General features: G+C 48.7%; 4 protein-coding genes across 4 annotated transcripts; 1 reads left to right on the top strand and 3 right to left on the bottom strand.

Moving 5' to 3' along the window:
* Positions 1-8,978: 8,978 nt before the first annotated feature.
* Positions 8,979-9,473, bottom strand: PEX2_030660 (uncharacterized protein; the record flags this gene model as incomplete). The annotated part of the gene is made up of 1 exon (XM_016740341.1): positions 8,979-9,473. One exon carries the CDS (start codon positions 9,471-9,473, stop codon positions 8,979-8,981), a length of 495 nt encoding a protein of 164 aa, XP_016597513.1.
* A 770-nt stretch (positions 9,474-10,243) lies between these two features.
* PEX2_030670 (MBL fold metallo-hydrolase) lies at positions 10,244-11,565 on the bottom strand (the record flags this gene model as incomplete). The annotated part of the gene is made up of 5 exons (XM_016740342.1): positions 10,244-10,536; positions 10,591-10,956; positions 11,029-11,176; positions 11,240-11,480; positions 11,534-11,565. The coding sequence occupies 5 exons, from the start codon at positions 11,563-11,565 to the stop codon at positions 10,244-10,246; spliced, it is 1,080 nt and encodes a 359-aa protein (XP_016597514.1).
* A 67-nt stretch (positions 11,566-11,632) lies between these two features.
* On the top strand, positions 11,633-14,624 carry PEX2_030680 (ABC1 kinase family protein; the record flags this gene model as incomplete). The annotated part of the gene is made up of 3 exons (XM_016740343.1): positions 11,633-12,279; positions 12,601-13,365; positions 13,424-14,624. The coding sequence occupies 3 exons, from the start codon at positions 11,633-11,635 to the stop codon at positions 14,622-14,624; spliced, it is 2,613 nt and encodes an 870-aa protein (XP_016597515.1).
* A 192-nt stretch (positions 14,625-14,816) lies between these two features.
* On the bottom strand, positions 14,817-16,754 carry PEX2_030690 (transcription elongation factor DST1; the record flags this gene model as incomplete). The annotated part of the gene is made up of 2 exons (XM_016740344.1): positions 14,817-15,334; positions 15,872-16,754. The coding sequence occupies 2 exons, from the start codon at positions 16,752-16,754 to the stop codon at positions 14,817-14,819; spliced, it is 1,401 nt and encodes a 466-aa protein (XP_016597516.1).
* Between the last annotated feature and the right edge of the window lie 671 nt (positions 16,755-17,425).

The raw sequence follows: 17,425 nt of genomic DNA on the forward strand, positions 1-17,425 counted from the left end.
TGAAGGAAGGTCTGTTTTATAATGGATTACCGGGGGGGTCAAAAAGAGGGAACCGGAGTGGGTAGGTGGATAACGAGAGAAAAGAGTGAGGGAAATAAAAAAAATAATAATAATTCGAAAATTGTAAATTGAAAATTGAAAATTTGGGAATTAAAAAAATCATTATTTTTTGTAAAAAAAACAAATAAAATGGGGTGAAAGGTATTTTGCATGAAATCCCGTGTTTGTCAATTTGAGGGGAGGAATACTTCTGAAAATGGTTGCTGGGGAAGGTATTACCCAGGTACTTTTCCCGCCCATCAATCATTGTTTTCGGACTTATTTTGACTTTTTGGTGTTTTTGTGGTGTTTTTTTGGTTTTTTATCTCCATTTTTCCTTCCCTTTTGAGTTTAGCTCTACGTGTTTTCTTGGTTGATACCAGACTTTACCCCTTGCCCTACCAAGAAAGCTCCAACCGGATACCCGTCTGCAGCCAGTTATGTCCAAGGTACAGTACGATTAGTGGGGACTTGGATGCAATTGGGTTAGTACCAAAACAATGAAAAAACCTGATACCGATACCACTCTCCCTCTGGAGGTCTCTGCTACCGGCACTGAGCTGCCGAGTTGGCCTCCACAGACATCACTTTCGTATGAATTGGTACAAAATTTTACGCAAGTTTCTATGCCTTAGCTGATGTGCCCCAGTTCTGACTATGCGCGATTTTTGTGTCTGGGGTCGTTTTGATCCTTACTGTGCCCCGAGACCCCAAGACATACGAAAAAAAATTAAACTAATGGAATTGGCACTGCGAGATGTACTCCGATTTGCAATTAACTGATTAGCTGTAGTTTTAACGGAGAATTCACGGACATGGCAAAAAAGGAATAGACAGGAATGCCCTTGCAGGAGAATGTTCCTATATTCAGTGACATGGTCCGAGATAGTCCCAAGATAGTCTGATGATACGGATACGCTTTCATTTGCCAGATGTCAGATCTTCCATGTGTATATGTTGTACTTCCAATTTTCCCTCCTCGACCGAGTTCGGCTTTCATACTAAAGTGATAAAGTTACAAAAATGCCACAGTGACCACGGTGACGACAGTATCGCATGGCTGTCATCACCCAACCCATTTTAAACATAGCAAGGGGTCCGGAAACGGTTGACAGATTTTGATTTTGGATTTATTGATATGTATGCCAATGCTGCTGGAAAGCATGCCGAGTGAACGAAAATTACCTTACCAGTAAGATACAATTATTCTACCATTATGTCATCTGTTAGCTAATTTGTTCCCCGGGGTCTCGTTCAACTCTGGTATCAATACGCACTCGGTCTCTTATTTCCACCACCCTCGCCGAAGCTGCCTTCTTCGTACCTCTGTCCATAGTCGATCTTTGCCCTCGTGGAGAGCGTCCCCAGAAGCGTCATTTAATTCAGTACTCCTTATTGGTCGGTTCGACCGTGAAAGTCCCCGCACACTAACACATTGTAATAACCGGGCGGCTTTCATCGAATCACCGGGTGCAGACGCCGGCCGATGATTTCATCGTTGTTGATCGCCGACGCTGTTCCCAAGCATTGACTCTAGTTGTGGTCTTTTTGTACGCAGTACAGCAGGAATGCTTCATGGTGTCTCTTGTGGCAATCCTTCCGGCTTGGCTATGTTGTGAAAGATAGCGAGATGGCCGAGATGGCAGGGCATCAATAAGGCTAATTTCGATGCTCATACTCCTTACGGAGTGGGGGTTTTAATTCTGATAGACTGTTATTATCCTCCCGGCCAGCTCACAGCTCCATTGATCGTCTGACGATGTGCATGACCGAAAAGGAAAAATTGCCTTTGGCCCGGGAACAAACCCAGTTCGCGATGCCAAAAGCACAGGGATCGTTGAATGCATATTATCGGGGATGATCCGCGACCGAACCTTCTGTCGATAACATCAAGCTTCTCGGTGCATACAAGACAATAAGGCTGAATACGATTGGATGGAGACTTCGTTTCTGAATCACAATGTACACAACTAAAAAGTATATCCTCAGTTAGGACAGTCACTCCAGTCAATCACAAACCCCATGGCCCGGCGATTTTCCCATACTTTTAGATGCACCCGCACCCCGGCTTCCGGTGAGTGCCCTTGGCAAAGTCTTCCCCAGAAGACAAATCTCCTCAGAGCCGGGGTTTCCCTCGATCGTGCACGCGCCGTTGGGAATGGCCAACGGTGCCGGAAAGACGAGATCCTATTTTTCCGAGTCTACGCGATCTAGACAAGTCTTTCCTCTCCTTCTGTCTACTCCGTACTCCATATATCGTACAATAATATAGTTAGAGGCGCTACTGTCGATCGATTATAGGTGGCTTACGATAATCACTCAGACAACCCTGTCGGTCTTCCCGTCCTGTGCTCCGTACTTTGTGCTACATATACTTCAAGCAAAAGGGCGCTTTCCGCGGCAGGCGTGCCGTTCACGATGCGAACCAATTGCGGGCAACTGAACGAGCGGAAATTATGGAGCTCCCGAGTCTGGCCATGATGATATATCAAATAAATATTATCTTCCATTTTACTCCGTAGAGCTGTACTCCGTACTCCATAGCCATAGGAGCTACTGTTTTTCCCATGATAAGAGAGGACAGGAAAGAGACCACAATCCCACTTTCTCTAGCCCGTTGTCGCCACTCTGGAGCCCGGTGGTTAATCTCTTCCATATATCACCTAGAGGAATAGCTGTTGAGACAGATAGCTCTTGGGCCAAACTCTTTCGGGAAGCCGGCCGCGAGTGGAGTCTGAAATCCGTAACTGGCCCCTATTCGATGCAACGCCTGCGCTTCGTCCTCCTGCAGCCCCGTGCGAGAGAAAAAAGAATCGCAACAAAGGAAATGAAAATGGAAAAAAAGTCCAATTGAGTTACGATCATTCCGGGGGATTATCGCCGTTTAGCCTTTCAATAACACACGTCAGCCAAGCCCGGATGGCAAGTGCACGATCCTGGGGAGGGACAGTCCTCAACGCCGCCGAGGTCACTGGAAGTCACTGTACAGAGCAACGAATTTTCTTTTGATGGATCAGTTATTTGAACCAGAGTATCGGGCCATTGTTCAGATTATTAAAAAAAAAGAAAATTCTATCGGGTCCACGACCTTTCATAATCTCCAAAAAAAACCGAGGCGCATAAGTGGAGAGCTCTATTCGACCCCAATCGAATATGGAAAAATGGCTCGCAGGGGGCCATCGAAGCATCGAGAAATTCCTATTAGAAAAGTTCTACTTTTCAGGACCGCTTTTCTCTTTTTTCCCCCACGCTGCGACCCGTGGATCATGCTGTGGGACAATATCCGTCTCCGTAGGAGGTAGATTATACTACACACATGTCACAGCCAAGTCGACAATCAATTTCGATTTGGAGAAATTGTACTCCGTATGGGGTCACTGTAGCCTCGGTGTCATTATCGCTGATCCTTCGACTCCGTACGGATACGGAGAATGGCCAGCTCGACTATTCCAATAATATAACAGACGTAATAGCAATCGGGGATTCACGGTATGTCCGTGTGTGGCCACAATTTTGGGAGGGGGGGGCTGGGAATATGTTTCACGATCTCCCATCGGAAGCTATATTGTACACAATTACCGCGAGAACAACATGTACCTACAACCACAATTTAATCTAGATACGCCCATGGCCAATCGTCCACCTCTTCTCGGTCGGACATGTGTCCAATGGTAGTCGCCGCATCCTTCTACACGTGAAGCACGATACAACATACCCAGACGGGAGAGATATGATCGGACATTCCTCGCATTATCGGGCGATCACGCCGCTGATGCCGTCTGGCTTGGAGGGGTTGATCTGGGGAAGTACCGCAGGATCAATATTCTGCGCGCTGACGGCGAGAAAGCACGGACTTCTTCCAGTCGTGTTGTCTTTTTTTTGGCCTGCGTCATGCAACAAAATGCCTCAAACCACATTTGCGTTTTCCGAATCGAAGATTGCCACATCGGACGGGCCCGGGGGCAACTTGAGATTTTTGAGATTCCATTGCTAACTATTGTAAAAGGACGGTGAGCACGGTGAAGCCGTGTTTTGGCCGATATCAGAACTGCTGCGTGTAGAGTAAACTGGAGGCTGGCCCTAATGGGGTTTCGGTGCCGAGTCGGTGATCATCTCCATTTGGTACAATTTCTCGGAGTGGACCCAGCGACTTCGGTGCGTGTGGTTATAGATTTAGGGTGTTCTGGACGTCTTCTAGAAGGCTTCCTTGGAGGTCACCGTACCATGGATGCAATGCAGCTTACTGCAGGGCGTGAACGGGAAATATTTTTTTTTTCTCCTTACTTTCTTTATCCTTTTTTTTGATCGGATATCGGCACAGCAATAATGTTCATAACATCCATGGATGATAAGAATAACAGTATCACGTCATGACTCTTATCATGCCGCTTTCGCTATGCCTTTGTTAGACTAACCCAATTGTTCTTATTATTACACACATACGACCTTGAAAATACCCGGAAACGAATGCGAGTTCCCATTCGGGTAAAGCCCGAGGTTCGAGATTACCACTGTCCCCCACCAATCACAGCCCTTATAAACAGCTGAGTCAGTTAATTACCGCAAGTTCAAATGCATTTGCCATTGAAATACGTGGCACCTCGTAAATTACACCCAGGTTGAACATGCCGTATTCTATTTCTATATAACTAGCCCTAAGAAAATAAGTGTGCACCTCGTAGAAGTATGGATATAATGTCACCACATGTGGTGATGAGGACACACAACCTAATCTCTCTCCCCGTCTAAATCATCTGAATCCAGATCCTGCATCCACAGTAATTCCATTGGCATTACTTTATCCGCGTCTACTGGTCAGGTATCGGAGGCCAAATATCCTAGCACGGTCTTGGCTTTCACCTCGCAGCCGTGTACCTACAGTAGCGCGAGTAGTGTGATGGGGCATAGCTCCATCCAGCAATCAGATGTCCTCAAATACGCTTAGAAGAGCTCCTACCATCTGAGTCAAACCCTCACCGGTGGGCGGGCCCACTGAATGATCGCCCGCCTGCCAAATCGTTCCTAGATTACGGAGTATACCATACCACTTACGGTGTACATTAGTACGCCTAGCTTCGCGTACCTTGTATGGTCATTTCTCCGAGGACTTTTGCCGATCTCAGATCGTGAGGCATTTTTTTGTCGTTTCCTAGCTCATTTCACTCACATACACACACACACCCCCCGACAAGGGTTCACTTTATAATCATCCTTTGGGCTAAACTGCTAGCTGCTAGCTGTCCGAGATCCCGTCTGACGGCGCTACTGTCAATTTTTCTTGTGACTTCTCCGAATTACGCCTTGTGCATCCATGGATTCCTTATGGAGTTACAATAATACATCGAGAAAACCAAAGTACCACCGTAACTGTTCTCAGCTAAAGCGCGGTTCGCCAAGCCATCCCAGCTTTGGTCACCCCAGAATTTCACTGCCCATGGAGAAACATACAACATAGGCCGAGGAAAACGAAAAATTGAAAAAAACGCGGGTTGAATATAGCGCAACTTTCCTCCCCGTGCACGGGGTTACCGTACCTCACCCCAAGGCTTATTTAGGAATAGCGCGATTTGGCTCCCGCACCTGCAGGAGAGCTTTAAGTCTTTTTTTGAAACGAGAAATATCTCTACCCGTGTTTGACGCATGGAAATTGAAATGCCTAGATGCAATATAAAAATATCTCTTTACTCCGTAGATTATACGGAGTAATCTCCAGAGTCGGCTATCAGGGAGGTAGGTCGATGTATCTTTTCTGGGGCGTGGGATGGTCATAGCTTGCAAATGATTATCACCGGGGTTTTCTTTCATGTCAAGCTACGTATATTGTAGCACTCTGTATTATTTAAATTGAACAGCCAATTCGAACCCCATGGAATCAATAACTACTCTGTACGTACCTCGGAAACTAGCCCCGCGTGTCTGTGCTTTTGAGACTACTGCCCGTTCAGGTTTGAATCGTCTCTCTACTTACCTGAACCCGGTAATCCCCCGAACATTGTGAGGTTTTTCATTCAGGACGCATTATTGGGCCAGCGACTTGAGCATATGTCGGACCCCTCTCGGTCTTGGCTCGTGTGCTGTCTGTCTATTTCACGCCGAGGTGCAAACTCGGCCAGCATCGGTGATCCCGTGTCGAAATGTCCGACCCCGACTCGGGCGACGCGGCACGCGGGAATTCGGCACGTCACGGTTTCAGTCCAGGTTTTGAGATTTTATGCTTGTGATAGTCGACTCTGGTTACATATCATAAATTTAATTGCTTATTACCTTGGATCTCATTCATTGTTGATTCCTTTCTGGTTCTTTCCCTGGGACCTTCCAAGGATCATCTTCCTCATTTTGCCGACATATCGGGTAAATTGACCTTTTCTTTGTTTACTCATCTTTAATTTGTGGATGAATCAAATTCCTGCACGCCACAAAGTAATAGTGGGAAAAGTAATTGCCCTATTCACGAAGGTGAATCGTGCCAGCTAGATTGTTTACCCAGCTCTCAAGAATCGTGTGCATCTCACATTATATACATCGAGATCGTATGCCATGTTACACCTTTCTCTTGGCTGCATACAAACCTTGTGTCGATCAGATCCTAGTAATCACATACGGACACGCCCCCAATACGCGCAATCCGCTGAGAAAACGAACAATGGGCAACATCCTAGCTAGATTAGCTTTCCATCTCTAGCTTCGGAGTTTAATCCTTTGGTCGAAATGCCCGCAAATCCAACTCTTTTGAACGGTCCATTTGAGATTGACCGTGGAGATTGCACGGAACAATATACTATACCGGGTAGCTCGTAGCTCGTGTGATAACGCACAAATCAATCTATCTAAACCTTTCCAGGATAGCAATTATGACGTGCAATATGCCCTAGCTATCGCACGATACCCAAAAAAGCAATAAATAAACATCCACCCAGACCACCTCGGAAGTACTCCGTACGAGCACGACTCATACGACGTCAAATAATCCAGAGCCCATGAGAGACCAGATTACCCCATCCAAGCCAAACCACATGCTTACTTTGATAGTCCTCCCCTTCCGGTCATGATCGACAGGAGAACAAACACCCCACACTCGCTCGACGCGAACCCTCCCAACTGGCAAGTGGTATTTCGGGGATCATGCAAAGGGATACTTTCCGCGCTTGCTACTGGGCCCCATATAGGGTAATTTGCACATCACCACGGAGTATTTACCGGGATTGGCGCGACTTGAGTCCGGTGTCGGGAAGGGTTTGTGCTATCTATCTTCATTAGACGGGAAAATAACAAATCACTGCACAAGACATGCGGTCACTGGGGTTGTTCTTCCCCCCTGTGACGCAAGGCAAGTATGCACGTACAACATACAACATACATAACTAACCTAATACAACATAATTACCCCGTTTAGTATGGCTCCGGGGTAATACACCCAGTTAAGGAGTTCGTAGCATTGTGTTCCCTGTACGCGAAACCAGTCGAGTTTACAATGCACACGCGCCCTATCTCCCCGTGCTGCTGTGAAGACGTACTCAATAATTGTATGGAGTATTGATATTCCTCTTGGCTGTGTGTTATATCGATACAATATTGAAACGCACAGTGCAGACTGCTTCTCCAGACCGAATTGAACATTACAGTATTCCGTTTTGGACTGCCTGTCACTGCCACTCGGGCACAAGTGATCGGCTGTATTCACGATTCTCGCTTGGTCCTGGTTTTCTCCAGGATCGGAGGCTATTATGATGAGTATGACGAATTGGATAGAGTAGAGCCGTTTACTCCGTATTTCCTTCTATGTTACTATTGTTAGAAAGGAGATATGAGACTGCCTGCTAGGCTACAAGAAATATTTCTCTTTGTATGCACCTATCGGCAGATCTGCATAGCCACCGTTAAACTCCCCGATCAGTGCCGAATATCGAATTCTACCGGTGCCTGGTGTATATCTGGGGGGCGGAGTCGAAGCTGCATACTATAGCTCAAACACGGTTCCCGTGTAGTTTTGTTGTCGTGTTCCAAATCTTACAGATACCGTATACCTGGGGCACTCCTGGGATACCTTGTCCGGGCATGCCAAGACAGGGATGGATTCGTGGGGATGCTGGGGGATCGACATACTGCCTGGCGTGCAATGTGTAATTGTCTATAGATAGCATTCGTCGCGGTGAGTGGATGGACAATGCAGTGATGGCACCAATTTGGGATTAAACTCCATGATCGACGATAGACAGACAAAAGCCAAGATCCAACAACAGAAGGGGAACGCAGTCGTGCTCGAGTTTCACTACTCTGTTTCACTAGAGTTTCTTGGCTACGCTGTATCAACACTGGGCATTTCCCATTTATGAGAGTCTGAGGTCAGAACGGGATGTGTGATCGGCTTGCATCCTTGTTCTCATTGTCTTGGAATATCAATAGTTTGTTGTGATTCGAGTCTCGATGACATGCTTCTTCAAATACGACTTACCCCATAAGGGAAGACGCTCCGTATAGTATATATCACACCTGGGCATGTGTTTAAATAGCACAAAGAGAAGAAAGAGAAACTTGTGACCAAGACTCATCGACAAGTCTCAAAAATCAATGCGCGCAAATCATCCCGACTATTGCGTTTCATCCCTGTCTCCTCAAACAGTCGATCTTGGCGCCGAGCGTCGAAAAAGGAACACTGACACTATTCAAATATATTCTTGGCATGTTTCTGCACTATTACAGGAAGTACTCCGTACAACGCGATAAGGTCATTCAATGATGTCAAGTTTCTCTTGCTTATCGCATCAAACCTCATGCGAGGAATTTCCCCCTCCCTTGATCTGCTGATCGCCCTCATCTTGTACCTGTCCACCGACGCCAAGCCACGCCGTGCATCCCTTCCTCCCGCATTATCGTCTTGGCGAGCATTTGGCCTCTGACCAGCCCCTTTTTTTCTGTCGAGTCGGCGTGAGGTCATGGAGTCAGGCTTTGGTGATCGTGGGGCGGAGTGGAGAGGAGAGGGAGTCGACAAGCGCAAGGGTGCTTGTTGATAATGCTTGTTGTGCTTGCGTCTTGGCGGGGGCAGTGTGCATGTATTTCGTACGAAGTGGACAGGACAAGCATGCACAGGAGTATGTATGTTGCAATGTGAAATCCAGGGTCGTGCTTCTTATCGGAGGTGTCGTCTGTGAGGGGCGTGGCGCTGTCACGCTGTCAGGGGCGCATTTAGATTTCTTTATGACGATATCCCGATGCTTAGGCTTGTTTTGTCGCTGAGGGATTTTCTCCGGCCAAGACGGCGGCGACTGACTGTTTTGCTGGATACCTGTATGTTGTATCTCGAAGATTCGGTAGATATTTACTACCAAGGGATCTTGGCTGTAGAACAATGCACAACGGGGTAGAGGATTAGTCCAGCTGACTTCGGCCGGGCGTTCTTGGATGTAGTTACTGCCCTGGTGGTTACACCGTATCATATTTGTATATTGTGCATGGTAACCCTCTTTTTTTCGTTATCGGGGCGTGGGTATATGGTTACATGCATGGTTTTGGCTGAATATAAGCTTGCAAGATTTGATCTATGTTTGCTGCTGTAGTAGATAGAAGTTATATTTACTTCACATAGTAGAGCATGTATATTGAAAATTCAGCAGATGCGAGATATTGTATATCACAGGTAGCTTATTTGAACACCAGGGTCGAGGGCAATCAAAGGAAATTAATATTGTCAACATATAATTGCTTGGATATATATTGGGTTCGATTCTTCAGCTTCAGATTTCATGCGGCTCTGCATTTTCAATATCTTATTTAATTGAAATTACGCGATTTAAATTGTAATTTTTCTTCAACATACAATATTTAAACCTGCCATAGAAGCTCACACTACAATCGGGCTTATACGCACTAATACCCATGCCGTTTGACTGTATGCGTCTCAGTATCATTACTATTACCATTACCACGCTTACTACCATAAGTCTAGGAACAGTCATCTGCATCTATCCCGCATTCTTCCGATCGCAAGAAAATGCAGCAAGGAGATAGAGTGATGTCAGGGATCGGAATCTGATCAACAGAACAAGTTATGCCGAGCCGGTGACGAGATAGCCCCTTGATGAGACCCGTTGCTCCGAGCAACCCATGCCATGAGGGTTCGCATGAAGACCCTGCATCCACGTGGATAATGAGACCAGAAGGAACAGGCTCAACGAGTATCAATGTTTCAGATGAAACCGATACAGCATCAGAGTGTGATTCTTGATCCTACAGTGCAGGGTACCAATGACCCCGGCATGTGTTTCTCAATCGCAAACTTGGCCCGCCAGCCAGAACAGTGACCCGGCATGAGCACGGCGGGATCGAGCCGTTTGAGGTCGGCAACTGTACTTTGGATTTGATCCGCGTCGCTTGTGGCGAGATGAAACCCACCGACAACGGCATGGATAGGTACCGATCCGCCGGTGAGATCGACCGCGTGTTTGGTGGTGTTGACTACACCAGCGTGGCTACATCCAGTGAAAACCACGAGTCCCTTTCCTGAAGAATATGTTAGGCCAATGAACTTATGAGCGGGCTGTGGGGTGCATATACCCTTGAGGTTGCAGATGAGAGAACGCTCATCAACGATGACTTCGTCAGAGAACCAGTCATTCTCGTCAGGGTCATATCGAACTGCATTCTTCAGACCTGTCTCATACGGTGTTACCCGTGGAATCTCTCCAGAGACAAGAAAGAAGTCATCAAGGACGGTGTGTGGCTCGCTCCGCTTGTCGACCACAGCACCCGCACCTTCCATCTCCTCAAAGGTAGGGTCAGCCTCGAGGGAAATGATATGTTCAGGCAGAGCGATGCCTCGATAGGCCGGTCGATCCGGGTGCAAGTCTGCGACGAGGTCTCCAGAGCGGTTTTCGGCTCGTTTCGCATCTTTTATCATGCGGATTGCTCGCAGAAGACCACCTGCGTGAATATCAGCACAGCTGAAGAGGGTATGCATCAATGTGGCCATTTTTTTCGTTCGGAATCACGAACCGGAATGATCTCGATGCCAATGTGATAGATGAATCACCTCCACGGAGGAAAGATTCGGTCGCAGCCGTTTCACATTTCTCTCCCAAGCCTCCTCTTCAGGACCAGCATCAAAGAGAATAGCGTGCTTCTTGTCGCCTTTGGTGGCAGTCTATATATGATATGCTTAATACGAAACCGCTTTCAAGAGTCCAATGGTAGAACATCGCCTTACCACCAGAATCGACAGGCCATGTGCTGCGCAGCAAACATTTTCCAGCCTTAATTCCTTGTAGGCTTCCCCACGGTCTGTTAGCGTATGCTTTGAGCCCATGGCAATTGCCCCCAGATTCCCCGAGACTTGGACAGTATCCGGGGCTGGGGGCGAGAGCGGATCTAGCTCATTGTCGATGATAACAATGGCTTCGAGAGAGTCCACCTCTTCTAGGGTTATGGCCATATCCACAGAGTCATCGCTAGATTTACAATCAGAGGCATTCAGGACTTGAGAAGGGGATACAAGAGATACCTGAAAGGATCATGGCGAATATCCAAATTCATTGCAGAGACTATACTCCGTAAGTAAGTGAATGTCAGTGAAATGTCAGAAGTTCCGACTTCTCCACAAATGCGGGGGAATCACATTCACCTTTCCCCTGAAACCATAAAACTGCACAGGAAGATCTCAGTCGACCTCGGTCTTCTCTTCCTCATCCTCTCGTCTTCGCTACCTCACATAATGCGGTTTTTCCTCGATCGCCTCCTCCTCGTCCTCGTCCTGTTGTTTTCCCCCGTCACAGCACTCGGCACGTCATGCTTCAAAGTCGTCTCCGCGCTGGTTAGCCGACCGGGCTACCTCTTCGATAAATTCCAGAGTGAAATCTGTGACAATGGATGCCAGCCGACCGTTCCCCATTGGGATCTATGGACGCGCAACAACACCTTTGTCCCCGCCGTTCGCAGCCTGGTGCAGCGCATGAATGTACCCCACAAAGAAGAGGCTCTGTTGAAGATGGGCGACGATGTTGCGCTCAACATCAAGGAAAGCTGCGGATCAATGCTGGGTGGTGGAGTACATATCTGCTCTGATTCGGAGACTTTGGCTGGGTTTGGCAATTGCTTCAAGCGCAATTTCCTCAAGGCTTCGATCAAACATCTCCCTTCTTTGATCCCAATGGCCTCGGATGAAGCCTGTAAAGAGCAACTTAGGTTCTTGGAGAGTGATGAGCTGTGGGATATTACGATTCCTCAGAATATGAGGGATTATGCGAAAGTGTGTGACATTTTGGGGCCTAATGACCATGATGAATTATGAATTATGAATGATGTCTGGATTGAACTGTAAATAGTGCTATACATGTAATTAATATCACACATATACTGATCTCACTCGATATCAGGGAAATTGGATGCAAGTAGTGTCGGAAATAAGGACATCGCTAAATTCCTCAAACTCCGACTCCGCGCGGAGCTACCACGGATGACGACAGGCCGAATATCTCTAGGGCTTACTTGACACTCGACATTCCCATATTTCTCACCACTTTGCCTTCACCTCAGATCAGACTCGATTTGACTGCCAACACCGCCATGCAGTGATTGGGCAGTCGCCTCTCCACATCTTCATATGGCGCACGCGATCTTCCTCCGCTCTCTGCGGCCCACCGTCATCCGTCCCTCAATCTGGCGCCGATATGCCCACTCAAGCCAATTCCAACCCTTCGTGCCACCGTCACCAAGTTCCCTAGGGAAACCCACAGAAGCAAAGACCTACAAACGAACCATCAAATGGTTACGTCGGATCATCTACGTCTCACTAGCAACAGGCGTCGCCTACGGCATCGACAGCCAGTTCTACGCCTCGTCGCTCACCCGAACAGCCCGGACTTTTTCTCTCGGTCTCTTCGTCGCCCTCGACTACAAAATTAACTTTCGCCCAAACCCGCCACTCGCCAGCTCTATTGCTGCCGTACACGCCCGCAACGCAGAGCGCTTGTCAGATCTGCTGAGGCATAATGGCGGTCTTTACCTGAAGATGGGACAGGCGATTGCCATGCAATCTGCCATCCTGCCCCCTGAATTCCAGCATATGTTCTCTCGCATGTTTGACGATGCGCCTCAGAATGACTGGAAGGATGTCGAGAAGGTCATCCGTGAGGATTTTGGGAAATCGCCTGAGGAGGTATTCGGTGTGTCGTTCACGGGTGCGCCTGACAAGGGTGTGATGGAGCGCAAAGCCCGAGCCAGTGCTAGTGTTGCCCAGGTCCACTGGGCTCGTCTGCAGGATGGCAGGGAGGTCGCCATCAAAATCCAAAAGCGGGAGATCGTGCAGCAATTGGCATGGGATCTCTGGGCCTTTAAGTGAGTCTGTCCGAGTTCGAGCCGCGAGAGGATGTCATACTAACATTAAACCCAACAGAGTCGTGACCTTTATCTACAGCAAGGTGTTCGACATTCCTTTCTACAGCCTTGTCCCCTATATCAGTGAAAGACTATCCCTCGAAACAGACTTCGTAAATGAAGCAAATAACTCGGAAAACATGGCCAAGCTAGTAGCCGCTGAACCTCGCCTCCGCGACCGTGTATATATCCCCCGTGTATACCGCGAACTAAGCTCGAAGCGCGTTATGACTGCCGAATGGATAGAAGGCGTACGGCTCTGGGACAAAGACGCCATCACGCGGCCCTGGCGCGGCGGCTGGCGCCAGGGAAGTCCAGGCTGCCATGGTACGCCACTTGACCAACCGGAGACGAGTTCTGCGGAGAAAAACCTGCGTGCGTCGAGGACAAAGCCGGAGCGCGATTCCTGGCGAGGCCGCAACAACCGCGGCGGATTGGGACTGTCCCTCAAGGACGTGATGACAACCATGGTAGACCTATTCTCTGCGCAGATGTTCCTGTGGGGATACGTCCACTGCGACCCGCACCCGGGCAACATCTTCATCCGCCGCAAGCCGTCCGGAAAGGCAGAACTGGTTCTGATTGACCACGGCTTGTACATCCACATGGAGCCCGGATTCCGACACCAATACGCGCGCTTCTGGAAAGCCCTCCTCACCTTCGACAATCGCACGCTGAGCGAGATTGTCAAGGGCTGGGGCATTAACAACCCAGATTTCTTTGCGTCAGCAACATTGATGCGTCCCTACAGTGGCGGGGACCTGTCTACACAGCGTAGTCTCCAGGGACTGAGCAAGTCGGAGCGTGCGGAGCGACACTACGAGATGCAGCAGGGGATGCGCAGGGCGATCCGCAATATGCTAGGCGATGAAACCAAATGGCCGCAGGAGCTGATCTTCATCGGTCGCAATCTGCGCATCGTCCAGGGAAATAATCAGTTCCTGGGCTCGCCGGTGAACCGCGTTAAGATCTCTGGTATCTGGGCTTCGCGTGCGCTTATCGAGTCGCCGGATCTGCCGCTGGCCGAGAAGATCCGTAATATCGGTCGCCATTTCATCTTCCGTATGGTGCTGTTTAGCACTGATATCTTCTTCTATTTCACAAAGGTGCGCCAGTTCTTGCATCTGGGTGGTGGTATGGAGGATGATATCGAGGCTCAGATGCAGACTATGGCGAAGGATATGGGGGTTGAGCTTAATCATAGCGTCTTCGAGGGATAGACTGCCCCCGGTCTTGTAGTATAATGTGGATGGAAGAGTTGGTATAGAATATGTGCATACCATCTGGACCTATCTAGAAAAATCTCCAAATAATGACACCCTCCTTATGATTAGCACTACCTCTGGTGTTGTTGTATTTTGGCTGTTGGCTAATATATATCTTCCTACCCCGTCCCATCCTCCCCCCCCCCTTCACATCATAATCTCATAGATCCCCTCACTACTACCATCACTACCCTCAGACCCTATTAAATCCCCCAACCTCCCACGCCTAGCAAGATAAGCAGCCCCCGTATCCGCCCAAACCTGATACTCACAAACCGCCAACCTCTCCTCCGCAGACCCACCATCAACCGCAAGCTTAATACGATAAACAAACGTCTCATCCCACGCCTGCCGCGTCTCTTTCCAGACAAACGTGGCCTTTCCGCGAAACGAAACAGCCATACAGCTTGCATCAACCACCCAGCTTTCCTCGGGCTCAAAGACCATGTTCTTGATAGACAGGAGGGAGGAAATGAGCTCGAAGTAAGTTGCTACCCCATCTTGGCCGGTGAATTGCCGGCCTAGGAAGGGGGCTAGTTGTGGGAGACCGTGTTCGTGGACTAGGGGTTTTGGGGAAGTTGTAAAGGTTGAGAGGAGGTCGTTGGGGGTCGTTGGGGTTGGGTTTGTTAGGGCATCTAGGAAGTCGTAGATTGGCTCTAGGAGGCCTGGGCGTGTGGTCATGTTGGGAGTCTATTATTGGATGCTTTTGGAGGTGTAGATGTGGTATTTGGAGGGTGGTTGGAGACTTGGATGTGGGTTTGATATCCTTTAGGGTGGAGGTGAGTATTGACATCAATATGACGTTGATATGTTTGTTGACATTATGTTGTACTGATGGATCAAAACAATCATCTATACTTGGGCAAGGGTTGCGGTCAATCATTGGGATATCTGGATTTTGGTAGATAGTTCACGACTGTTTTCCATCCATTTGCCCAGACAAGCTTCGCTCTCGAAAGGGAAACAGATGTAGATGGAGACATAAATCAAAGGCCCACAGTAGAACTCCAGCATCGGCTTTCATAGCTTGAGCTTGATAGAAAGAATAAGAATGAAAACACGCGAAAGAGAAAAGAAAGGGAAAATAGAAAGCAAGAAACACCGAGTCCCCAAGAATAATACATTTCCGCTCCCGCAGCTTTCAGCTCTCGGACGTCCCCGGGCTCACTGCCGCCAGGACTTGCCGCAGTTCAGACACGTACAGAACAGAGTCATCGGTTCATCAGCCGCGCGAGTCTGAGCTTCGGTGTAGGTAACCTTGCGCTGACCACACTTTCCGCACTGCAAACTCTTACTGATACTGCGTTCCTGCTGGGCAACCATAGCCTTATCCATATTCTCCTTCTGAATTTTAGCATCCGCTTCGCGCTGCTCGACAGAGCGTAGCTCGTCATGCGTCATGCGCACAAATTGCTCAGCAGTAATCTCTCCCTCGACAACGCGCACCCGCAGCTTCGGGTTCGACTTGTTCTTCAGGTTCTGGAAAAGACTGCGGATCTTCGTACGGTATTCCTCCTTCGTCTCCGGTCCAAGGTACTTGTACGCGGAAACCTCCACTGCAATGGCGCGCGATAGAACAGTCTTCGGAGACTCGGTCGAACCCACACACAGTCCATCGTACATCAGCCCCGTGCAGCTGTCACGCACTCGATTCCCGGTATGATTGATCTCCGCCCCGTCTGCCTTCCAGGTTCGCTTATCCGGAGGCACGGATAGCTTCGACGCCTTGTCTGAGGGTGTAGCAGCAGCTGGGGTGGATGCCCCTGTACCATTTTGGGCTGGTCGTGGAGAGCCGCTCGAGCCCCGACTGGCTGCTGAACCACCGCCCTGCTTTTGCTTGTTCACTTCCGTCCGCCACTTGGAGACAATCTCGCTGGAGAGCCGTGCGACTTCCGGGGTCTTGCTTTGCTTGAACTTGTTGACGATGATTCCGATGCGCGTTTGTCGGAGGAGGTCTTCGGTTGCCCGGACACCGGTTTGAATGTCCTTTAGCAGGCCCAGGATCACAGCTGGAGACTCGTTCGATGTCGCGGCCTTGCCCAGGGCCTTGGCCTTAGCTTCGATCTCTTTGGCGTCCATAGCCATGTTGTGCGGGGTAGAGGGATAACGCGATCAAAGGCTTGACGGGGTCAATGGAGGACCGGGTGAAAAAGTTATAGACGACCTATAAGCCACAACTGTCAGTATGTCATCTCTAAAGCTTAGAGTACAGGGTCTTTATATGCCCCGGATGCCGGCGCATTCTGCAGAACCACGGCTTGCACATATGTTCCTCTGGGATCACAGATCAAGAGGCACATATGCTTTCAACAAACGTCACACAAAACATGGGTCTTAAGATACCCCGCCATAAAGACTCAAGCGGGAGATGGTGATACGCTGTCAATTTGCACGTGTCCACCTTCTCCCTCATTTGCTGCCCGAAACCCGACAAAAACAAACATAGAAGTTTGAAAAAATGACACGAGAGCTATTATACACATTGCACCGGAGAAAGTAATGGGTAATTGCGCAAAAGAAAGATATAGTGAGGGGTGTTTCGCGCTGGCACTAACCTGGGGATATTTCACGGTCGCGTTAACGGTGTAGTGTTGCGAAATGGGACCTGTGAAGAAGACAAAGAGCGGAAAGGCGACGGCAATGGAAGCGCCAGGAGTGACAGGTAAGGTAGATGGAATTTGTCAAAGCCGACGAGGTAAAGGAAATTTGATGAGCTGCGATGTCCGAGGTTTGCGCCAAGCCTTGCGTTCCATTTT

Source organism: Penicillium expansum (genome assembly GCF_000769745.1).
Source record: "Penicillium expansum strain MD-8 chromosome Unknown contig84, whole genome shotgun sequence".
In the NCBI taxonomy this organism is placed as follows: Eukaryota; Fungi; Ascomycota; class Eurotiomycetes; order Eurotiales; family Aspergillaceae; genus Penicillium; species Penicillium expansum.